Raw genomic sequence first — 25,842 nt, 5'->3', positions numbered from 1 at the left:
CTAACACACATTCATGACCACCGTCTAGCAATCATCCACTATAAACACTAGAATCTGGGCTAGTTAGGTTAAAGACAATTGCAAGGATGGGAAGCATGCATTGCATATCTGTATAGCCATGATCCAGCCATATTGCTTGATCAATAAATATTTGTTGAATGAGTCACTGAAATATCAACAACACAATTTTTATTTATATTTAGTAAATGTTTGCTATATATCAGATATTGTTTAAAGGAATGTTACATTAGCTACTTAGCTAATTTATTAGTTAACTAATTATTTTTTTCAGTGTGGAGGATGCAACCCAGGGCCTTGAGGACACGGTAGGCAACTATTCTACACTGAGCAACACTCCAGCTCCATATTACTTATGGAATTCCCCAGTTACTCGGTAGGTAACCACTATTATCACCTCTTTTATTAGTTCAATGAAGGGAGGAATGAACATGAATGTGCCATTTCCACTGTAAAGTGTGCAAGGTGATGGGCCAAATGGCAGGGTGCATTCTGTAAGCTGGGCCCACCCGAGATGCTGTGGGCACAGCAGAGAACATGAGAACCTGGGTTCTGGTCTTCCTGGAACAAATGTCTTATCCAAGGAAACCAGAGAAGTGAAGCCTATGGATGGTCCCTGCAGGGTCCCAGGAAAGATCAGAGCTGTGTTGCAGGAGGTCAGTATAAACATTTCACTATTCATACCATCTGTTGCTCCTAGATGTGAAATCATCACATAAAGCCTGCCATGGTCTAAAAGTAAAATGTCCCCCATAGCCTCAAGTGTTTTTGATTAAGCCTCATCCTCAATTCCTAGCTGGTGCAGCCTGTGGAAAGTGAAGCCTTACTGGAGGAGGTGTGTCACTGAGAGCAGGCCTTGCGATTGTACTGTCAGCGCCCCCTTGCCAGTGCTAGACAGTTTACACTTGCTGCTTATCACAGATGATGTGACAAGATGTGATGCCCAGCTGTCAGCTCTGCCATGCTTTCCCTGAAGTAATGAATCTTCCCTCTAATCTCCAAGCTAAAAATAAACCTTTTTCTTCCATAAGCTGCTTCTGGTCAGGTATTTCATCCAAGATATTACAAAAGAACTGCAATACATTGCATTCATTTGAAGGCATTCTATAGTTGCCAAACACCTGCTTCGTGAAACTGATTCTTCTGTTTTGAGAATTTGTTTCAAAAGATAAAGAAATATCAAATGAGCAAGTACTGAATTAAAAAGAAACAATTACATTAATTTTTCTAGTAAAGCAAGGGAAACAATAGGAGTTCTGTACTCAGACAGGTTTGGGAAACAGAACATATTACACTAGATTCATGAGGTGGCAGTGTCAGTAGATATTAAACTCTGAAGGATCTTAACATACAGAGCACGTACACAGACCCAGGGGCATGTTGCTAGAGAGAATAAACAGCCAGTGCAAAAGCCTCCAAGCCAAAGGTCCTGAATATGAGTAATAAAACCTGGCAAGTCTCAAAAGTACCTAATTACAAAACTCTTAATCTCTCACTGACTTAAAATGGCCGATCAAGATACTGAAAGTCTGCAAATTAAAAAATGCTTCAGAGCAGGAATTGCATCTTAAAATTCACTGGATCTCAAACAACAGATGATGTGGGAGAAATGGAGAGTCAGCAGATTGACTGATGTCCCAACATGATCAGTTCCCCAACTTCTAAGATGCTCTTTCAAATCATGTGTGTTTGATTTTTTTTAAAGAGGAAGGAAAATTGGGAAAATAAATCTCTCTTTATGCTTCTATAAAGAAATAAGGTGGAGACAAAGTGCCAACTGAATCAGAATACATATCTTCACAGTCAGATTTTTTTTTAATTTTCAAACTTCTTGAGTGACAGTCAGAAACAAAACCTAGAAAGTGGTAACCTCAAAAATGGCAGAGAAAGAAGTCAACAAAAATTCAGCTATTCATTTCCCCTGACTATGGAGTACACAAATAAAATGCTATTTTAAGCTGGAAAGGGCTAGGCACATGAGAAGTCTCCTAGTACTGTATGGTTTTGATGACTTCCGAGAAATGTATATAGATCTCAGAAGAGGGCAGAAAAATTGATCAGTCAAAGGATGATAAAAAATGATTAAATGAAACAAAATTGCCTGTGGAGTATTAAAACTGCACCTTAGGGGCTGGAAAGATGGCTCAGAAATTAAGGCACTTGCCTCTAAGCCTAAGGAGCCAGGTTTGATTCTCCAGTACCTACATAAAGCCAGATACATAAGGTGGCACATGCATCTGGAACTTGTTTGCAGTGGCTAGAAGTCCCGGTATGCCCATTCTATCTCTTTCTCTTTCTCTCTCTCTCTCCCTTCTTCCTTCCCTCCCTCTCTCTCTCCCCTCTCAAATAAATAAACACATTAAATATTTAAAAGTTTAAAAAACTACACCTTAAGCATGTCTTGACTAAGAAAATGTATCCTATGCGCACTGAATTTTTGAAACATTTTTATATTATGGTTCACATTGCAATTATACCCAGCCTGACCAGCATTCTTCTCCTTACTTCAGAAGACAGTATTACATTTAAAGCACACAATTTAGGACTAGATCTAAAATAAAAATCTTATTAGGGCTATATTAGCATAACTAGCCAATCAGTGTCACAAGGGTAGGATAATTAATATTGATATTTATTTCCTTCTATGTAATAATCTTAGGAAGACATATATTTATTTTCTAACCTGAATTAAAAAACTGTTTTATTTATTTAAGAATGAGAGAGAGAGAGTGTGTGTGTGTGTGTGTGTAAGAGAGAAAGAGAAAATGGGAACGTCAAGGCCTCCAGACACATTCACCACCATGTGCACCTGGTTTACACTGGTAATAGGAAACTGAACCTGGGTCCTTAGGCTTTGCAGGCAAGTGCCTTAACCACTGAACCACCACTCGAGCCCTTCTAAACAGAATATTGATGTTCAACTTTGGGACTTTTTTGAAACATGGTCTCAATATAGCTCGGGCTAACTTTGAATTACTGATCCTTCTGCCACCACTTCCCAAATACTGGGATTATAGGCTTATGCAGATATACCAATGAATATCCAGTTTAAGAAATGCTTTTAAAGACTGAGTAATATCCTTTGAAATAAGTATCATGGTGGGAACTGGTACACCACAGGAATGTTTTTGTTTTCTTTGGTTGTTATTGTTTGCTTGCGGTCCAGGGTGTCAATCCCCGGGCCTTGTACATGCTAGGCAATCACTGTACCACTGAGCTACATCCCTAGCCCTGAGTTTTTTTGTTTGTTTGTTTTGTTTTGTATTTTGAGAAAGTGTCTCACTATGTAGCTTTGGCTGGCCTTAAATTTATAACCCTCCTACCGTGACCACTTGAGTCCTGGGATCACAAACCTGTATCACCACACCCAGGTGAGGATGGTATCATGTGTAAAAATAGACCAAAGTATTTTTATGTGGAGTCCTGGGAAGGAAGTGGGTGATAGGGAAGTGAAGTTAGACCTGTGGTGATAGGTGTAAATTGCAATGTGATCCCAAGGAAATGCAACAGCATAACCAAGGATGCTTTGAAAATTATTGCTAAAGAGGCCTGTGGTTGTTAATGAACAAGTCTGGAGAGCTAGTGGTTTCAGGAAAGCACTGACTCACAAGAAAAACACCCCATTTTTATAAGAACCCTTTTTCCCATAGCCTTGTAATCTGATCTGTAAATCTTGCTCTTGGCTAAAGATGGGTGCCAGAGGCTATGCAGCATGGCAAGCCTGTCTAGCATGCGGGTGGCAAACCTGGCATGAGCTAAGAAGGTTTTACTGCTTACTAGCTAGACAGACTTTGGGCCTTGAGGCTAATGGAACTCAGGAAGAGCTGAGAATGAACAAGAACTCATATTTAGTTTGAAAAGGAAGAGGAGGATGAAGGTGGGGCCTTTGAAGAACCAGAAGTTCACACCTGCCACACACCTGGAGATGCTGTGCAACTATTGGGTGATGGAATTATCTAGCCAAAATGTCCCAAGGTGTACACTGTAATGTCCCACCGATGAAATTCAGCATTTCACTCAAAATATATTTTTTTCTAATTCAATTCTTGCTTGATAAGTAAGTCCATGCCCTGACAAGATCATCTACCTTCATGTAGTACTATAACATAGATTGTTTATACAGATATATATACATACATACATATATATATATATATATATATATATATATATATATATATACACACATACATATACATATACATATACATATACACATAGGCATGCCTGTATCATGGTAGTAAAACGTCTTTATTCATGCAAGAGGACATGCTGCCAATTCTAAACCAAATGTGCTCACAGAATTTATTATTCTTGTTATTATAATCACTGTGTGACTTGGAACTATGAAAACATAAAGCCTAAATCAGAATGTCTCTCTTTTATAACCAACAAGTCTATAAAATCCTCAATCAAATATCTACATTTTAAAATTATTTCCTTTAGCTGTTCCTAAACTATCTTTGAGGGTGATGTCAATAAGGTGGCCCTTAAGAGACAGTATCATGTGTTGGTTAAGAAGCAGCGACACACCTTTTTCCCACTTCAAACTGGATAGGCAGAAATGATTCTGTGAGAACCATGAACACACTCTATAGAAGAAATTGTTGAGAAATGGGTGAGGGAGGTCTGTGACTTGGCAAAGTCACATAGCTCATTTTTAACAGGGTACAAACTTGCTTATTAGACTTCCAGACTGGGATCCTTTCCCAGCATCACTCCCTATGTTCTCTAAGGGGCCACAAGGTCCTGCAGCAATGTAAAAGCCAGCTCAAGTGAAGAAACAGTCACAGTCTGGGGAAAGTAGGAGGAGTGAAATGGGATGGCTCAATTGCGTACATCAATCTAATTAATTTCTGTTGCACTTTGTTTTCTTTTAAAAATAAAAATGTCCAGCTTGTTAAGATTCTAGGGCCCTTTTTCTTTGCTATACCTGTGGCCAAAAATTGCTGACCTAAAGGATTTGACCACAAGAGAAAACAGATCGAAGTGTGTGGTTCCAGAAGAGCTGAAAACATTTTAAAAAATAATATGCACTTCCAGGGTGATGCTCTGGTCAAACTTTACACTATCAAATGGATTTTTCCTTCTGTATCTTCTGCAAAGATAATCACAGGTATTAATTGCCCTAGTAATAACATTCTTATTTGCAAAAGTTATAGGGGAGATAAATAAGCCTGCTGTGAATTTTACATTCAAGAAGTTAAAATCTAATAGCTAGAAGAAGCTAGACCTTAATTCCACATTCAGACTTCTGAGATATTCAAGATAAAAAAAAGTGTCTGTTTTTCTTGTCAACTGGCAAAGAGGTGCCCATTGACTTATAGCCATCTCTGACAGCTGAAATGTGATGATCACACAACTATCTTTTCAGTTAGGAAAGTGTAAGATTCAAACAAGTATTGTAAATATCTTCGACATTTTGCAAAGGTTAGTGCTGGAATATCAACAATGATCACACAGAGCCCTTGAAATTGCAGCTGCACAGAAGGGAAGAAAGGTCCCATGAACATGATGCTGATGAACAGCAATGAAGGTACCAGGTAAGCAAAGAGGGGGCAAATAGCTCTGCAGGGGGAAAAAAAAATATTTAAAGGAGAAGAAAAGATGTCAGGGCTATTGCAGATAGCTTCACATTGCGGGAATGAACATACAAATCAGACACAGATCATGGGAGGAAAGGATTTATTTCAAGTTCATAAATCTAGGGGACTTCCCATCAATGGTGATGGCAGATTCTGCTTCCATATATCCAAGCAGAGAGACACAGCCAAACAAGGCAGCAAAAATGAAAAACAGCAAGCAGCACAGGCCCAGGCAGAAGTCAAACTTCTAAGCATACCTTTTGGCTAGAGATTAGATCCACCCCCAAACATACCTTAGGCCTGGACCCCAAGATTTGCTGCCAATTGACACCTCCTTCAGCCAGAAGCTGGAGACTTAAGTTACAAATTTAAATAAAATACCTGAGTCTATGGGGAGCATATAGTCAAACTACCACAAAGGCTGTCACATTGTCTCAAAAGTAGCAATGAATGAAAGACAGAAGAAGCCTTCCAGTGTCCCCGACTGTGGGAGGATACAGGATTAACCTCCAGCAAGTTGTGTTCCAAAGCTTGTATGTTGACTGAAAAACTCTCAACTCTCTGACTAGTGGAAACTGCTTTGCTCCTGGTAAGCAGATCTTCAAACTAGCCAGCACATGATTTTTAATATTTATTTATTTATTTAAAAGAGAGAGAATGGGCACGCCAGGGCCTCCAACCGCTGCAAACAAACTCCAGACACATATGCCACCTGTGCATCTGGCTTACATGAGTGCCAGGGAATCAAACCTGGGTCCTTTGGCTTTGTAACAGGCAAGCACCTTAACCACTATATCATCTCTCCAGCCCTAGCCAGCACATTTTAATTCAACTAATAACAATGCTCCCTCTCACTTTAGAGTCTAGACTAACAACAGTTAATGCTCACCTAGTATTTATCATGTGGAAAACACAATCCAAAGTCTTTGACATGCACTGTCATTAAAGTTTGCAGCACTCTTTGAAAGAATACTATCATCCACTCATTTTACTGATGAAGTCTCCCAAATACAAAGAAATCAAATATCCTTATCAAGAGCACATTTCTGCACAACAGGACCACAATCTAGCTTTCCGTTTATGACTCTTTATAGGACCTTTCATTTCCTTTTGATGTCATAAATCATATAAGAAATTTTGTGTTTGAGTTCCTAAACACAGAAATAGGGAAAGTGTGCCAATTTCTCTGATAGGAGACTTCTAATGAGTCCTAGATGCCCAGTAATATTCTGACCCCTAAAACTGCCTTGGCATCTAGCATTTCTATCCCTTAAACCTCTCTATCCCCATTCATTTGAAATGTCTGTCCTATCCCAGTCATATCCCAGGACGACAATAACTTATGCTGGTATGTGGGTAACAAATCGTTATGTTATCATTTTGTGAACATTCGTACTTAAGATCAAAGAAATGAGATGGGAAAGGAAGAGTGCAACTGTACTTGGCCTCCTGGCAAGATGCTCCCCAGTCCTTCCAGCAGTCCTGGGTGAGCAAGTGGATCATGTCTGGGAACTGACTGAGGCTCTGACTCGATCTTGGTAATTCAAGCTAGACATTCGCTCACATGGCCAAGAATTCATTCACACAATGCAGACCCAGTCAGAGTTCAGTACACATCCATCTAATGTCACTTCCCAAACCACCATGACTAATGGATGCCACAGATCTCTGTGAGCCAGACTGTTGTGTTCCTGCTTTGCCTCTGATCTTCATTGTGGAAACCATGCCTACCTGGCCTTTGGCAATTAAGTGCTGCCCTGTGTCTCTGCCTCCTGGAACCTAGCAGTCCAGGTGCCCAACTCAGTGATGGCAGCTTCTATTTGCTTTAGCTTTTTATTGACAGCTTACATTAATATTGACAATATATCATGCTTATAGTCCCCTTCCACATCTCTCCTCTACCGAATCCTTTTTCCAACTAGCCTGCCTTTTATTTTGAAGTCATTTTTTTCTATCTTATTATACAAGTATTGTGTAGGTAGTGTCAGTCCCTGTGAGGTCATAAATATAGAAGCAACTTTGCGTCTCATCCCCTTCCTTTGGCTCTTACACTTTCTTCCACTCTTCCACATGGAGCCTTGGAGGGTGTGAAACAGATGTCTCACTTAGCACTGAACACTCCACTGGCAGTAGCTTCTTGTCTACCTTTGACCTACAGCCCCATAACCACAGAGCCCTTGGCATAAGCTGGGACTCCTTTGCAAGTTTTCATTCCAGTCATAGTAAAAGGAGTATCCTCTGGACTCTCCCAAAACAAAGGAGCAGAGCTCACTTGATAAAACTATAGTTTCTCCAGGCATAGTGGCACATGTCTTTAATCCCAGCACTTGGGAGGCAGAGGTAGGGGGATCACTATGAGTTCAAAGCCACCCTGAGACTACACAGAGAATTCTAAGACAGCCTAGACTAGACTATGCCTACCCCGAAAAACAAAACAAAGCAAAACAAAACCATAGCTTTCTCTTAAGATGCTTCTCCCACACCATACCCATTTTCCACACATAGACCTCAGATGTGTCTTTATGTATTGGGAAAAACATAGTTCTCTAGAAGAATAGCACATATACCACCAGGTTACAATTTGTGACTTCCCGTTGTAGATCAGCAGAGAGTTGTGTCTAGTGAAATTCTGAGAAGCAAAGGTAGGATGAGTTGTGAAGAGCAAATATCTGCAGAGTACAAGATATCTCAGGTAGCATCTACAGGAGGGAGAGACTGATATTTGTGTGCTAACATCTAGTCTTCAGTACACAGATATAGATGCAAATAAAGATGACTGTTGTAGTTATCTTCTTGTGGCTGGGACAAAACAACCAACCAAAAGCAGTATAGAAAGGAAAAGGTCAATTTGGGCTAATGTTCTTGGGGGGGAATTTCTTCATGGCAGGCAAAGCATGGTATGGGCAGAAATCTGACTCACACTGACACATATCAACAGGAAGGTAGAAGAGAGAGTGAGCTCCTGGTGAACACGCAGTAGAGCTGGTCTAATAAACCGCATGACCTGCCTCCAATGACACACTGCTTCTAGCAAGGCTTCACCTACCAAAGGCTCCACCAGTTGGGAATTAAGTCTGAGGCTTAATCATGAACACATAAGATTTTGGGGACTAGTTCACATCCAAACCACCATAGTGACATTCCCCAGCTGCCTCTGCAATTAGACAGTTAAGTCATGCTGTCTAGGTCAATCGAGTGGCTGCAGAAGGGGACAAGCAACTTCCAAGCTTGTGCCCTCTGGGGCATGGAAGAGTGTCCCTTTTGCCTTGCTTTCCTCTGTTTTCTAGTTTGATGTGGACAGGGCAACAAGCCATACTTCCTGAATCTTGGGGATGAACACAGGTTCTGCAGCCGGCAAGCGTGACCTACAGTGGGGGGAGGCCCCCGGCACTTGAGTTCGCCGACCCCTGCTGCACCATGATCTCTCCACTGCAGTGTGAGAGAAATAAAGTTGGTTTTATTTAAGCCTTATCACTCTGAAAGACCCGTCTATAAAAGGACTCCAGAAGAAGAGAAGTGTCTTTGCTTAAAATTAGTGAAAGGGCCCCTAGTGAAAGATGGATGTGAAAGCTGGCTGGGTTCACATGTTGAAGGTGGGCAAGGCAGCAGTGAACTGCCAGATTTGACTGAGTTTCAGGCAGTAATCTACCTGATCCCTGACAGAGGCTTTAAGTCATCTTCACTGAAGAATAGTGCCTGGAAGGCTTTGGGCATTTTACACACACGGCAAAGATGGGAAGAGGCCAAAGAGGGAGCTTGTCTCCACTGGCTGCCGAACCCACAGATGAGGAGTCAAGGTGAACCTGTGATGCAGAAGGAAGCAGTGATGGCACGCACACAGAAAACTCCTGCAGCCTCATTGGAAATGAGTGGGCTTAGAAGCTGAGGGGTGGCTTGTTCACTTGACCTGAAGCTCCTCAGCACACCTCACAGAAGCCTGCAGGAAAAGATGGAAGCTTGATGGAACCATGCTGAAGTTAAAACAAGTTGTAGACTTTCAAGTTTGAAAAAACTACAGAGGGAACAATCGCCTTCATTTGGATCACAGAATCAAGAACTAAAGTCTCAGGACAAAAAAAAAAAAAAAAAAAATCTTCATCTACAGATGGCTGGTGAAACTGTATCTACCACTCTCTCATAGACATAACCACAAAGACAGAAATGATTTTTCATTTTTATAAAATGCTCTTAAGATTTTCACATTCATACACAAAAGCTTTTAAATATATCCTCCATCATATCCTAATTTCATGAAAAATTGTGTCCGAAAGCAGAATTAAAAACAGCAGGTAATAATCATGAAATAATATTACAAAGGAAGGAAAGGAACAGTAAATTATATTATTCAGAAAACATTTTAAAACTGGTAACTGTTACATTCAGTATTACAGATTGGATATGAAGTGTACTCCCAAAGTTTTATGTATTGAAGGCATGGTCTGCAGCAGGTGGAATTACCAAGAATAGGTGGAAAGACATTTAGGAGGTGGGACCCACTTTAAAGAAGTTGAGCCTGGGTGGGGGGAGGGTGTCCTTGAAGGGGGACATGAGAACCCTGTCTCTCCCTCTGTTTTCCACTCACTGTGAAGTGAACAGCCTCCTTCAACCATGTAATTCTACCATGATAGGCTGTGCTGCCCCAAGACCAACTGAACAAGGACTATAAACCAAACTGTATCTCAAGTGAACTGTCCCAATGACAGAAAGCCAACTAACACAGTTTCAAAAGAGGTTGAAAAGAAATAAGATTATATAATGTATCTTCAGTGTTTTAATTAATCTAGCAAGGGCCAAAGGATATAGCTCATACAGTTTGTGTTTTGTATACATAATCATCATCACAGAAGATCAGCAGGTAGTTTGGCTAAATGTTCTTCACTACACTCACTGGAATTATTTAAAGCTCTGTGTTCATAACCAAAAAAGAAAATTTCAAGCCATGCTCCCTGGTAAACATAGGTTCAAAAATTCTCAATAAAATACTTGCAAATCAAATACAGTAACACATAAGAAAAATGACTCACCATGATCAAATTGTGTTTATTCCAGAGATGAAAGAATTGTTCAATGTATACAAGCCAATAAATATAATATACCATATAAATGGACTCAATGATAAAAATCACATGATCATCTCAATAGATATAGAAAAGGCATTTGACAAAACCCAACATCCCTTCATGAAGAAAATTCCAAATAAATTGAGAATGGAATGAACACATCTCAATACAATAATGGTTAAATAAGACAAACCCTATGTAGCAGAAGCTGCAGGTTCACTGAGATGAACTTCCAGACCAGGCACAGTTATGGAGAAAAGGATATTTATTGAAGCTTACAGATCCAGGGGAAGTTTCATAAGGGCAGAAGAAGCTGGCCTGCCTTCACAGGCCTAAGCAGGGAGAGAGAGATTAGCACAAGCCAAAATCCAACAACACACTTCAGGAACTCCACCTAGGCACACATTGTATATCTTTAGATTGAAATATGAAACCCATCATCACACCTTAAGATCCACCCAGAAACACTGCCTCCAGACAGGTGGCTGCAGATGCAAACTACAAACAAATAAACAACTGAATATATTGGGGGCCATCTATTCTATTCAAACCACCACATTCCGTCCCTGGCCCCCAAAAGATTTATAACCATCACACATTGTAAATTGTACTCAGTTCAATTTTAAAGGTCCCCACAGTCTTGACCAATTTAAGATATTAAGACCTGTAAAATCAAACAAGTTAAACATTTCTAACCTATAAAGGCACAGAGTAAACATTTTAAACTGGTATAAGGCATAGCAAGGAGAGACTAAAACAATGCAAACTTAAACACCATCAAACAAACATCAACTTCTGTAGTTTAAGTACAATACAACCAAAGACTGACAGTCTCCAGATTTTCCAATTCCACCCCTCCATCTGGGCAGAGTGACCAAGGAACACTTTTATCTCAGGCCAACAGTGCACTCTATGGTAGCGCTTGTATAGTCCTGCTATATCCAAAACATCTTGAGGTATTTATGTAAACCATGGTCCATCTTCCAAAGGCTCTTTCAGCCTATCAGGGCAGCAGGCCCTGCCTCATGCCACATCTCAGCAGCAGCTCCTGGAACCGTGTGTAATTTATGACTACTCCTCACATCTTCCATGCTTCTGAATCCAATACCAGGTGTACAGGACACAGCCATATTCTTAATTCAGGGACAAAATAAATACTAACCTTGAAAAGTAGGTTCCTTCTTCATTCAACTCTTTACAAAAGAGTTTGCATTTCTATGATAGTCTTTCATTAAGCATCCTTTTCATGGTAAAGCAACTGGACCATCTTCCTTTAAGATTGCTAATGTGTTTGACAATAGCCAGTTCAGTAACCTAAAACCAGTCTCAGTGCCTGTAATTTTAACTTGCTTAAGGTTTTCCAGCTTAAAATCTTAAATCTCTCAGTCTAATATCTCTAGCCAAGCACATCAGTCCATTATAAATTTAACCTTGATCACACTCTCTGGGCCTGGGCAGCAGGACACAGCCAGCCCTTTTACCAGTAGCCCAGTTTCAACAAAGTCCTCTGTAGTCTTTCCTTCCCCTTAGAAAGCTCATAAACCAAGCCTTGAAGTTCAATGCTGTCTGTACTTAGCATTCTCAAACTCTGATCAGAATAGCCCATAAAACATGGCTTACCACTCCAGAAGGCATCTTTAGTTGCAAGCACTATGTCCATACCCATTCCTCCAACACAAATGTTCCAAAAGATCAACATCCACGTGGTCATGTTCATCTCACCCCACTCCTGGTACCAAGTTCAGTAGCAGACAGCTTCAGGTTCACTGAGATGAACTTCCAGACCAGGCACAGTTATTGAGGAAGGAATATTTATTGAAGCTTACAGATCCAGAGGAAGTTCCATAATGGCAAAAGAAGCTGGCCTGCCTTCACAGGCCCAAGAAGAGAGAGAGAGAAGCACAAGCCTAAAGCCACACAACATACTTCAGGAGCTCCAGATAGGCACACTTTGTGTATCTTTAGATTGAAATCTGAAACCCACCATCACACCTTAAGATCCACCCAGAAACACTGCCTCCAGCCAGGTGGCTGCAGATGCAAACTACAAACAAATAAACAACTGAATATATTGGGGGGCCATCTATTCTATTCAAACCACCACACCCTACATCCAACACTATACTAAGTAGAAAAATAATTCAAAGCATTTCTACTAAAATCAGGAACAGCCCCAGAGTGCCCACTGTATCCACACTTACTCAGTATAGTACTGGAAGTCTTAGTTAGAGGAATAGAACAGGAGAAAAGAAAAGGCATATGAATATAGAAGGGAGAAGTCAAATTATCCTTATTTGTAGAGGATATGATTCTATATATGAGCCACAAAAGACTCTACCAACAAACTGTTACAGTTGATAAATATAACAAATGAACAGGACACAAAATCAACACAGAGAAGCTAGTAGCCTTCCTATATACCAATAATAAACATGCTAAGGAAGTAATCAAAGAAACAATACCACTGACAACTGCCTCAATAAATGTATAAACAAACAATCCTTGGAATAAATCTAGCCAAATAAGTAAAAGCCCTTTATAATGAAAATGTTGAAACACTCAGGAGAGAAACTGAATAAGGCATTAGACAATGAAAAGGCAGCCAAGGCAGCCCGTGCTCATAGGTTGCAAGAATCAAAATTGGGAAAATGGTATCTTACCAAAAGCAATCTACAAATTTAATGTAATCCTCAAAAAATTCCAGTGCCACTCTGAACCAAAATGAAAAAAAAAATTAATAACATTCTTTTGGAAGCACAAAGGACCTTTGGTAGCCAAAGCAATCTTGAGCAAAAAAGCAAAAATGAGGCAGAAGGTATCACCATACCTGATTTCCAGTTATATTACAGAGCCATAGTAACAAACATAGCATGGAGCAGGCATGCTTGCTAATCAATAGTACAGAAGATCAAAAATCCATAGCCATCTCATTTTTGACCAAACAAAAGTCAAAAATACTCACTAAAAAAAGATAATCTCTTCAATAAATGGTGCTGGGAAAACTGGTTATATGATAGGAAAATGAAATTAAACTGGTATCTCTCTTCATACACTAGAATCAACTACAAATGAATGAATGACTTACATAAGACCTGAAACTTCAAAAGTGCTTCAAAAGTGGAAAAATAAGGGAAATACTTCAAGGAAGAAGTAAGCACTTTCTGAATAGAACTCTAGTCATTCAGGAAATGCAGTCAATAATCAGACAATGGGACCTCATGAAATTATAAATGTTTGGTACAGCAAAGGAAACTATTAAGCAAAGAGGCAACCTTCAGAATGGGAGACAAATCTTTGCCAGTTACACATCTGACAAAGGATTAATATCTAGACTATGCAAAGAATTTTAAAAAATTAAAGTTAGAAATTTAGCAACCCAATTGAAAAATAGATTATGAAATTGAACAGAGAGTTATTGAAAGAAGAAATACAGATGGCCAATAAATATTTAAAATTGGGTTCAACATTTCTTAACCATCAAAGAAATGCAAATCAAAGCTACTTTGAGATTCCATCTCAGTGGTCAGAATAGTTAGCATTAAGAAATCAAATGACAACAAATGCTGGTAAGAGCGTAGGGAACAGGGAGCCCTTATTCACTGTAGGAATGTAAACTAGTACAGACATTATGAAAATCAGTATAAAGGCTTCTCAAAAAGCCAAAAATAGAACGACAATATGACTCGGCTCTACCACTCTTGGGATTATACCCTAAGGACTCTACATTTCACTATAGAGATAATTGCCCCTCCATGTTTATTGCTGACCTATCCATGATAGCTATGAAATGGAATCAGCCTAGATGTCTAACATCTGATAAATGAATAATAAGGGATATGGTACATTTACACAATGGAGTTTTATTCAGAGACAAAGAAAACGAAATTATGCAATTTACCCAAAAGTGGATAGAAGTGAAAAAGGTAGTACATAAAGTGAGATGACCCAGGTTCAGAAAGACAAGCATCATTATGTCCCCTCATGTGTAGATCCTAGCTTCAAATGTTCAGATGTATATGTATGTTGGAGAAAGTGTCAACAGAAGCCAGGGTGTTAGAAAGAGGCCAGAAACACGGGGAAAGTGGAGATAGATGAAGGGGAGGGGATAGCAGAACACACATGTGATATGAAAGCAATATAAAGGGGTGGAAAGGTTCCAGTGAGGAGGGGTAGGTGGGATTGAGAGGATGGGTCAGTGTGGGAGAACCAAAATGAAGTACGAAAAAAATCCTATTGAAATCTACTTCATTGTTAGTTACACACACACATGTATGTATGTGTGTATATGTATATATATGTGTGTGTGTGTATAATTTATATATATGTATGCACATATATATACATACACATACATACATATATATGTAACTTTTAAGCAGTTTGAACAGAAGTGCGCTGCATGGGTGGATAATACTATCCCAAGAAGCCATCCGTATTAATAATAATAAAAAAATAACTTCTTTGTCCAGTGGCTCTCTCCACAGACATTTGGTATTTTGCTTGAGGTCTCATCCTTTTCACTGCACCTTGTCCTGGCTGGTCTGGAAGGTCATGTGTTCTTTGAGAAATATAACAAACCTCAATGTTGAGAGCTGAATGTTTCTTACATGTTTTACAACACTGCTTTCTCTTTAGTTTCAATCAAAACTTTGATTTTATTTGTTCAGTCCCACTTCCTCAAAATAACTGTTAAATCTACAAAGCTGACAAAACCTAATGTACACTGCACACATAAAATCGCTTTTCATCTTAACTGTTGTTAAATATCTGGATATGTTTATACTGTGTATTTAAAGTTCTCCTGAATATTTATGCAAAACTTATAATGGTATACACGTATCAGTAGGTAACTAGACAGTGAAACTTAGTGCCACCAGTATCCTCAGGGAAAACCACGTATACACACACACATTGAATAAAGACTATGAACAAAGGGTTAATAAAAAATAATCAAGGGGTTGGAGAGATGGCTTAGCGGTTAAGCGCTTGCTTGAGATGCCTAAGGACCCCAGTTCGAGGCTCCGTTCCCCAGGTCCCACGTTAGCCAGATGCACAAGGGGGCGCACGCATCTGGAGTTCATTTGCAGAGGCTGGAAGCCCTGGTGCGCCCATTCTCTCTCTCTCCCTCTATCTGTCTTTCTCTCTGTGTCTGTCACTCTCAAATAAATAAATAAATAAATTTTTAAAAAATCAAGGGTAAAAGTTAAAAATTCTTAGAAACAAATGAAAATAAAAATATAACCAACTAGGTTCTCTGGGATATAGCCAAGGTGGTATTAAGAGGAAAGTTTGTAACTATAAGGTCCCATTTCAAAAAATTAAAGATATTTCAAATAATATAATGAGCTACCACAATGTTTTAAAAAAATAACTAAAAAGCCAATCCCAAACCCAGTAGGAGGCAAGAAATAATAAAGATCATGACAGAAATTTACAAAATAGATACTAAAAGAGCAATATGCGGAATTAATCAAATGAAGAGCTGATTATTTAAGAAAGTAAGTAAAACTGATAAACCTGGGCTGGAGAGATGGTTTGTAGGTTAAGGCATTTGCCTGGAAAGCCTAAGGTCCCAGGTACGACCCCCAGAACCCATGTAAGCCAGACACACAAAGTGCCATATGCACACAGGTGGCACACATGTATGGAGTTCAACTGCAGTTGCCAGAGGCCCTGGAACACCAATTCTCTCTCATAAAAAATTTAAAAAATTAAAGATTGATCACCCTAACCCAAATTAATAAAAAGAAGGCCCAAATTAATTGTCACAGAGAAAAGGGGAGTCATGCCAATAGACCCCAATGAAATCCAGAACAATGCTGCAAAATATTTTGATCACTCATATCCCCAAAAGCTGAAAAACCTGTAAGAAATGAATAAAATTTCTAGACACATGTAACCTTTCCAGGTTGAAAGCGGAAGATGTCAATAACTTCAACAGACTCACTGCAAGCAGTGAGATTGAAGCTGTTGTGGAACGTCACCTCACAAAGAAAAGCCCAAGACCAAGTGGATTCTATGCCAAAGTCTATCAAACTTTTAAGGAAGATCTAATACTATCTCTTCTCAAATTGTTCCACAAAATAGAAAGGGACAGAACACTACCAAATCCATTCTATGAAGCTCTCCCTGGTTCCTAAGACAGATAAAGACACACCACACACACACACACACACACACACACACACACACACAGAAAATTACAAGCCATTTTCCCTGGTGAACAAAGATGCAAAAATTTCTAAGAAGATACTTGTACACTGAATCCAAGAAGAACACATGAAGATCCTTCCCCATAATCAAATGGGCTTCACACTGAGGATGCAAGTTTCTTTCAAGATACGTAAATTAATATATTCAATACACCATATCAATAAACCTGGGGACATAAACCACATGATCATATCAATTGACGCAGAAAAGGCATGCAACAAAGCCCAATATTCCTTCATAATTAAAGTTCCAGAAAAAGTAATATAGAAGGAACATATCTCAAAATAACAAAGGCCATATATGACAAACCCATAGCCAACATTACACTAAGTGCAAAAATGCTACAAAAATTTGCTCTGAAATCAAGAATGAGACAAAAATGCCTATTCTCACTATTTCTATTCAACATAGTACTCTAGGTCCTAGCTGGAGTTTATAAGACCAGGAGACATACAAAGATTAAAAAGAGAAAAGGAAAAATTCAAACTATACCTACTCACAGGATATATGATTCTATACTTTCAAGATCCTATGGAATCTACCAGAAATTTTCTGGATCTGATAAACACTTTCAATAAAGTTGCAGGATACAAACCCAACACATAAAAAGCAATAGTTTTTATATCCACCAAATAATGAGCATACAAAGAAAGAAAAAAAAAATCCCATCCACAATAGCTTCAAAAAATTAAGTATAATAGGAATAAACCTAACTAAGAGTGTGAAAGACCTCTACAATGATAACTTCAAGACATTAAAACAAGAAACTGAAAACAATGGAAAGATCAACCATGCTTCGAGACTGGCAGAATTAATAGTGTAAAATGGCTATATTACCAAAAGTAATCTAGAGATTCAACACAATTCCCATCAAAAATTCCAATGAAGTTCCTCGATGAACTGGAATAAACAATTCAAGAATTCATATAGAAACACAAAAATCAAAACCGCGAATAGCCAACGCAATCCTGAGAAGAAAGAACACAGCTGGAGATATCACGATACCAGCTCTCAAGTCATACAACGCAACGATAGTGACAAAGACAGTTTGGCACAGATACAGAGACCTGTGGACCAGAACAAAGGACCCAGAAATAAGCTTGCATAGCTTTGGCTGCCTAATTTTTTTTTTTTTTTTACAAATAAGCCAAAAACATTCGGTGGTGGGGGGGGGATCATGTTCAACAAATGATGATGGTGAAACCGAATATTCACATTCAGAACAATGAAATTAGAATCCTATCTTTCACTCTGTATAAATACTGATTCAAAGTGGAACAACGGGCTGGAGTCTGAAGCCTAAGGACCCCGGTTCGAGGCTCGGTTCCCCAGGTCCCACGTTAGCCAGATGCACAAGGGGGCGCACCGTCTGGAGTTCATTTGCAGAGGCTGGAAGCCCTGGCACGCCCATTCTCTCTCTCTCCCTCTATCTGTCTTTCTCTCTGTGTCTGTCTCTCTCAAATAAATAAATAAATAATGTTTTTTAAAAAAGTGGAACAACGACCTTAATTTAAAACACAAAATGCTAAAACTGAGAAAAACATAAGAAATACAAATTAAGATACAGATATAAGCAAGAACTTTCTGAAAAGAACTCCAGTAGCACAGGAAATAACCCCAAACATTGACAAATTAGGCTACATGAAATTAAAAAAGTTTCTGCACAGCAAAATAAACCATCAGCAATGCAAATAGACAAGGTACAAAATGGGAGAAATATTTTGCCAGCTATAATTCAAACAGAGACCAACAATCAGAATTTACAAAGACCTTTACAAATGAAAGACACACACACATACTTACACAAACACACACACACACACACACACACACACACACACACACACACACACATACACACACACACACAAATGCCAACCACCCAAATAGTCTAAAGGAATGGAAAGTTCACAGAAGAAACACAAATGGCCATTAAGTATTTTTAAAAATGTACTACATTCCTTGCCATTAAGGAGATGCAAATTAAAAACACTTTGAGATACTGTCTCACCCCAGTCAGAATGGCTCTCAAAAAAAAAAAAAAAAAAAACTTACAAAAAAAATGCTGGCGGGCTGGAGAGATGGCTTAGCAGTTAAGCGCTTGCCAATGAAGCCTAAGGACCCCGGTTCGAGGCTCGGTTCCCCAGGTCCCACGTTAGCCAGATGCACAAGGGGGCGCACGCGTCTGGAGTTCGTTTGCAGAGGCTGGAAGCCCTGGCGCGCCCATTCTCTCTCTCCCTCTATCTGTCTTTCTCTCTGTGTCTGTCGCTCTCAAATAAATAAATAAATAAATTTTTTAAAAAATGCTGGCAAGGATGTGAGGAAAAAGGAACCCTTATTCACCACTGGAAGAACTGAAAACAAATGTGGTTGTCATGGAAATCAGTATGGGGGTCTCAAAAAAATAGAAATAGAACTTGCATACAATCCAGCTCTAACACTCATGGTCATATACTCTCAGGGCTCCATACTCTATTTCAGAGATACTCACACTTCCAGGTTTAGTTCTGCCCAATTTACAATAGCTAAGAAATGCATCCATCAAGATACCCATCAACTGATGGCTGAATAAAGAAAATGGGGTGCCTATACACAATGGAACTTACTCAGCAGCATGGAAAAACAAAATTGTGATACTTGCAGCGAAACAAATGCATCTGGACAAACTGGATCGAGCGAAGTAACCCAAACTCAAAAAGAGAAAACCAAAATGTTCTCTCTGATATGCAATTCTAGCTTGTAATATCTACAGGTATGTATATAGGGGGGAAACATGCGTAGAACCTATAAAGCTAGAATAACAACCAAGAGTGGGTATAAGGATATGATTACAAAGGGTTGAGGGCACGGTGAATGGGCTCATGAGGCATGTGGAGAGGGTTACACGGGGATGGGGAGAGAAATCAGGGAGAGGAGGGGAGGAGAATCAACTAAAAAAAATTATATTTGAAAACACCAGAATGAATGTTACCTAAAACTCTAGCTGAAAAATAAAAATAAAATAAGAGGAGACGATGAAAATGATGGATGGGATCATAAAGGCAAAAATAATCATCACCAATATAATTCTAGGGAGAATATATTGCTTAATCAGAAGATAGATAACTAAAATATTGCATTAAACTACTGAGGAACGTCCTGGCGATTAAAAAACCCTGTCTATCACAAACACTCATTTTTGTGATTTGTCTCTATGGAGGGTTAAACAGCTTTGTGATTAATCCCAGGTCCTCCTCCTGGTATTGCCTCCTTGTGGACCATGCTAGCCTGGGAACTTTGAGTAAGAAGTTTCTCCAAGCACAGGTCTGCTCTTCTGTTAGGCTTCACACCTGTGCAGCAGCACCTGCAGTGTGCCAAGCACTACACCAGGGGTGTGTGCACACGATCTCACCACCATTTAGAGATGATGGTATTGATATCGCTATCTTACAGAAAGAAAAAAGAACAAATGGGAAAAACAATACGATCATATATTGAAGGGTACAGCCAAGACACTGCCAACTGGCACCATGTCCTCCCCCTAAAGGTAAAGCCCAAGGTATCCTCTATCTCTGACACTGCCCGCTAAGCAACATGTCCATTTGAAAAAATGGCAGGATGACACATTATTCCAGCCACCACAACTCAGGTGACAAAATACCCATTCTCATCTGGGTCAAGTTATTTTATTCTAGGACTAACCATAAATGTCCAAGGCCTTTGACTACCTTTGTATCTGACAGTAATAAACAGACTGGGGAGCTGTGACCAAAACCAGTTATTTTCAGTGTGTTCAATGTAATACTTCAGAACCGGAAACCTCCTACCACTGAGAACTACAGAAGTAGCCATCAGAAGGACAGCCACTAACCAGATAAAAGATCCACACTGATTAGACAAAAAAAAAAAAAAAAAAAAAGCCTCTTTGGAATCTTAAACTGTGTAAAATTGAGATTTCAAAATGGTATTTGCTCATGGAGAAAACTTGTTATGAAAAGAAACCATGTTAATACCACAGTTATACATTTTCCAAAAGTGGCCCCACATTTTAGTCTGACTTTAACCCAACTATGTCTACTTGGGGGACTCTGCTTGGATTAGCAATGTTATCTAATATTATCCAAGTGTTTTGCCAGAGAACTAGTTAGTGGATTGTCTTTCTTTTCGAATGTCCTGCTCTTTCCTGAGCTCTGTCCCGTCCTTTAGGGGAAATACGAATGGAGGAGGGAGGAAGAAAGCAACATTTAAAAGAACCCCCATAGCTTCTATGCAAGCCCAGCTCCCACTCATCTTCCCTTGACAGTGAGCAAGTCAAGTCTTCCACACAAACATCGACAGGGAGCTTTCCTAGGCAAGATGGAGTGAATAAAACACCCCAATCCATTTCCAGCCCTGACATAATCTCAAATAATATACCTCAAGATAAATGGAAGGGCTGGGTATAATGTAAGGCTCTGGGTTCAATTACCAGCACTGGATTGGGAGAGAAAAAAAAGATGAACTGGAAAGCAGACTCATGTTAAAAAGAAAATACGTGAAAAATACAAACACATGGAATACTCAACAATTATAAATTATTAGAAATATTAAAGATTGTATCATATTATGGGAAGGGTTTTTTTTTAATCTTTTCCATGATGTGCAATTGAAAAAAATCTGATGGCCACCAAGTAGTCATAGATAATTTTGGAGGTATTTGAAATTTCCAGTGACTAGAGATGTGAGCACATCTATCAGCAGATGTTCATTGTGAATGGTAAACAGGATATTCTGCCATGGTTTGGTTTGTTTTTTAACATTCAAGAGTTACCTGCATAGAAAAGGTCGATACCACTCTCTCATCAGTTTCCTTTGAACTTCTTTTACAGGTAAGATTTGAGAAAAAAAAAAAAAAAAGTAAGCATCTGATTAAATACAAAAGCAGCTTTGGGGGGGGGGGGTTAACCATCAGTCATTAGGTGGAAAGGGTAGAGCACCTCTGCAGGAAAATTTCCATTTCCTTGTGAGGGAAATAGCTTGAAAGGAAATGTATGTAAGTTTCTATAAAAGCTGGACTTTGGAGGCCGCCTTTCTCAGATATAAAAATAGATGGCTAAAATGCAAAATCGATTCTAATGGCGAGCAGATCACTGCACTCTCCATGCCCAGGATATTAGGGGAACCTGAATATTTGATTTAGTGGCCCCTTGGGAACAGGCAGACCCACAAAACCCTCCAATAACCTTGAAAATCTCTACTTCCTGGCGAAGGGAATCCGGCGCTCTACTGAGGCACCGGCCGCCCTCTGCGCATGACAACTACAGGAGCCTTGCACCTTGGGACCTGGGTCCCCGTTCCTCCACAGCAGCCTGCATGTGAGGGACTTACGAGGTGCACACCATTCCAGAGGCTCTTCTCTCTCCAGCCAGTGGCTCCTTGACTCGCTTTTCCCTGAGTCTCTGGGGCCTTTTAGTAGCTGGCAGAAGCCACAGGCTCTCGGCCAAGCTGAAGCTACCACTCACTACTCTCTACAACACACACACAAACGTACACTCTTCCAACACCCATACATAGTTGTTAACATGCCCCCACACCCAGTTTAACCTCTTTGGAGCCACAGGTGTGGCAGGACAGAGGGAGAAGTGGGACAAGGAAGACAGCACCCCCAAATCCCCTGAGCTGACTCAGCTGCCAGGAAACAGCAATGTGGGGAGTAGGGATGACTATCCTGGTGGCCCTGCAAGCTCAGCTCCTCTGAAGATAGTCTTCGGGTCAGACAAACAGCCATCCTGCCTAAGGTTTGTTGGGGGATGGTGGAGTTGGGACCACAACCTTGGGGACATTCTTCTGTTGAGAACCCCATGTCTTGGCACCTTGGGACGGTCCAGCTTGTCTCTGGAAGGCTGAGCACAACCCACCACACTTCAGGCTGCATACCACAGTTTCCTGGGAATGACTCTATCCAGGCCCAGTGGCTTCGGGTGGAGAAGCAGGTGGGGTGAATCCTACAAGAGGCCAAGCTCAAGGTGAGGTGGCGGGCAATCTGCAAGTCATTCTCTTCTGTCCTTTCACAGTGGAACAAGCTAGCCGCAGGTGGCCATCTACCTAACTTCCAACAGTCCCAGCAAGCCAAGCCTCTGACCTTTGCCCTATCCTCTGACCTTCAGCAAGAGGGCTGGGATTGAGAGAAGCAGTGAGAGAACAGGACAGGAAAGAAAAGGAGGGAAGTGGAAAGTCATGAAGGAACCTGGAGAGGCCCCATTCCAACATCACCAAGAACCACAAATTAGCCCTCATGCTAAAAAAAAAAACAAAACTCCTTGTGAACTGAGACAACTCTGAAATATGCCAGGCAAGGTGCCAGGTGCTTCAAAGGGGGGTGAATGAGGAACACTGACACCACTGTACACAAGGCACCTAAAGAAACCTTCTCAAAAATTGCTTTCCAAGCTGGCGTACACTGGCTGTGTGAAGCTATGCTCCTGCACTCGAGAACAAGGATCAGTGCCAAAGGGTCTTGCCTAGAAACGCAAAGTGTGTCTTCTAGGATCTAGGTGATGCCAGCCTACACCTAGCCCTGCTGGCCTCTGCTGTTCTTGGTGCCCCTGAAACCATGGAACACTTCCCCCCAGCAGGGTCTTGCATCCTGTGAAGATTTCTTGCTCTGAGTCCTAGAGCCTTCGCTCTCTAAATGTGTTAACACTTCTGGTAACTAGCATTTACCATTGCCAAACACTAGAGCTTCCCTGCACTTACACAGACACACACACACACACATTTTAGCACAGATGTGATTTTGAGTTATTAAGCTCTGACATGATATTTTTAAGAAGTGAAAACAAAGTGGCCTTTGTGCAGGGAAGGATCTTTTTGTAAATGCAACTGCTACTTGGTTTAAAAAATAATAAGAGTTTCATTTCTAGATATGGTGGAGAAAGGATATATCCAGATGCTCATAACTGTCATGCTTAAGAATAGGATCAGCACAGCCCTCAGGAGAAACTCACAGACTTCTGCACTCTCAGCATGCTGGCATGGGGCTCTTTGGACCTGACACCCACTTCTAACACCCTGCCAGCCAGGTAGGATGATGAGATGTTCCTTAGTTCATCACTGGGTCTCCTATGGTCCTTCCTTAGCTCTGTCTGTCTAAAGGAGTTCCAACCCTACTGTCTGATCCTTTAAATATCTGACGGGAGACAGGTACAGGCGACAGCTCTGGGTCTGATGGATCTACAGTCTCCCCATTCAGAACTTTCATATTAAGTGAAGTCATATGTGGAGGTAAAATAAGGTATGAATCTTTAAAGCAGCATCCCACACCTGGTCGTCTTTTTCTTTTCACTGCTATCGGAATCATTCACTTCTGTCTACACAGCTGCTGGAGAGGAGGCTTGGGGAGAGATGGCCTCAGTGCAGTCTGGTTGCGCCTTGTGCTGCACACATCCAGGGACCTTGGGAAGGAGGTGGGACCCTCATACAGTCCCCATCCAGTATCAACTGGCATCCTTTATGCACAAGTCAGTAGTCCACTACAGAAAGTTCACATGCGACTAAATTAAACAAAACGATCTCCCAAAGTCTGCAGGCAGTCTATGAGATAGACTGGGATCTTGAGTTCACATCACAAAGTTAAGAGTGCCTGGCTGTGACATCCAGGACAGCACGCATCCAGACCACTAGACCCCTGAACTCTGTTAGAAAGCCCCTGCCCAGGTCCCCTCTCTCTCTCCCGTCGGTCTTCCTAAGTCACCTGGATGAGCCAATCAGAGAGACTCACCTACTGCTAAACAGATGGGCAGCAGCAGCCTGAAGACGAGCCCGCATACCACTTCCGAGGCCATCACGTCGTGGGTCCGGCAAGTCCGAGCAGAAGGGCAAGGCTCGAGGGTCCCTCAGCGCCGGGATGCCAGGCCCATGCCCTCCTTAGGGTCTCCTGCCACCGACGGCGGCTCGCGGCCGCCGGAGCATCGCCTTGGCGGGCTCTCTCTCCAATCTCTCTCTCTCTCTCCCCTCTGCAGCCCCTCGCCGGCCACCAAGCTCAGCACAGTCGTTCCCCAAGCTCTGGAAGGGGCCACCTAGCCCGACTCCGGCCCTTGTGCTGTCATGTCATTCCCATGAAAAGTGGGGGATCGTGAATCCAGCAGCGGCTTCTTAAGGGTGGCGGAGAGGGTGGGATACTTTGGGAGTGTCCAGGTCGCTGCCGGGGTGAAGGCGACAAGGAAAGGGACCCCAACCAGGAGGGCGTGCTGTCTGTCCCCTCTCCTCTCTCTCTCTCTCTCTCTGTCTATCGGACTCTCTCGAAGCGTCGTTCCCCACCTCCCCCGGCGCTGACCCGGGGAAGTTTTCTCGCACAAACCCTCGGAAGCCAATGGTCCTCCCGGGCCTCGGCCCCAGCGCCGCTGCCCACGCAGGCAGGCTGCCTCGCGCCGCCCTCCACCCGGGGCGCGCTCTGCGAGCCTCGCCCTTACAAGCCCGGGGCGGCTCCGGGTGGATCCCTCCCCACCGCCGACGGGCAGCTCAGCTCAGCTCCGCTCAGCTCAGCCTGCGCGGGGGGCCCCCCGCCCCGCCCCCCAGCTCCGAACCGGAGAGAACCCGGGTGGGAGCCGCCGCCAGGCGCGCGCCACCATCCCCGGTCGGCGCGGGGCGGGCGAGCTCCGGGGATGGAGGTGGTGATGGGGGCGGTGGTCGGTCCTGCGGGGCCCGTCTAGCTTTCCCCTCACTCCTTCGGACGCGGAGTGCGTCTCTTCCCCCGCTTCGAGCGAGCGTGAGGAGGAAGAGGAGGAGGAGGAGGAACACCGAAAGCGTGGCTCGCGCAGGTCCCAGCTTCACCGAGGCGAGCCAGCCCGCGCGCACCCACACGCGCCCGTCAGGATGCCCAGCGCTCGGCCCAGCGCCGCCCGCGGGCGCGCACTTCGCTCTCCACCTTCGGTGAAACTTTGCGAGCCTCTCCCTCGCCTGGCGACGGGCGTGTCCCGCAGCCAATGGGGAGGCGGCTCCGGGCGGGC

General features: G+C 41.8%; 1 protein-coding gene across 11 annotated transcripts in view; it reads right to left on the bottom strand.

Moving 5' to 3' along the window:
- The window catches only part of Piezo2 (piezo type mechanosensitive ion channel component 2), a 428,243-nt gene extending 403,008 nt beyond the window's left edge, over positions 1 to 25,235 (bottom strand). For 5 of the 11 annotated variants that reach the window (XM_045144701.1, XM_045144707.1, XM_045144708.1 and 2 more), the window contains exon 1: positions 24,615 to 25,234. In XM_045144701.1, the coding sequence (XP_045000636.1) occupies positions 24,615 to 24,678 (64 nt within the window). In that variant the 5' untranslated portion in view covers positions 24,679 to 25,234. Of the gene's footprint in view, positions 1 to 24,614 lie in introns of all 11 variants that reach the window. The other 6 variants (XM_045144704.1, XM_045144706.1, XM_004656834.2 and 3 more) reach the window with 3 other exon arrangements.
- Positions 25,236 to 25,842: the final 607 nt, after the last annotated feature.

The sequence above is a fragment of the Jaculus jaculus genome, chromosome 2, assembly GCF_020740685.1.
Source record: "Jaculus jaculus isolate mJacJac1 chromosome 2, mJacJac1.mat.Y.cur, whole genome shotgun sequence".
Taxonomy (NCBI): domain Eukaryota; kingdom Metazoa; phylum Chordata; class Mammalia; order Rodentia; family Dipodidae; genus Jaculus; species Jaculus jaculus.
This window is presented reverse-complemented; position numbering and strand designations above follow the sequence as displayed.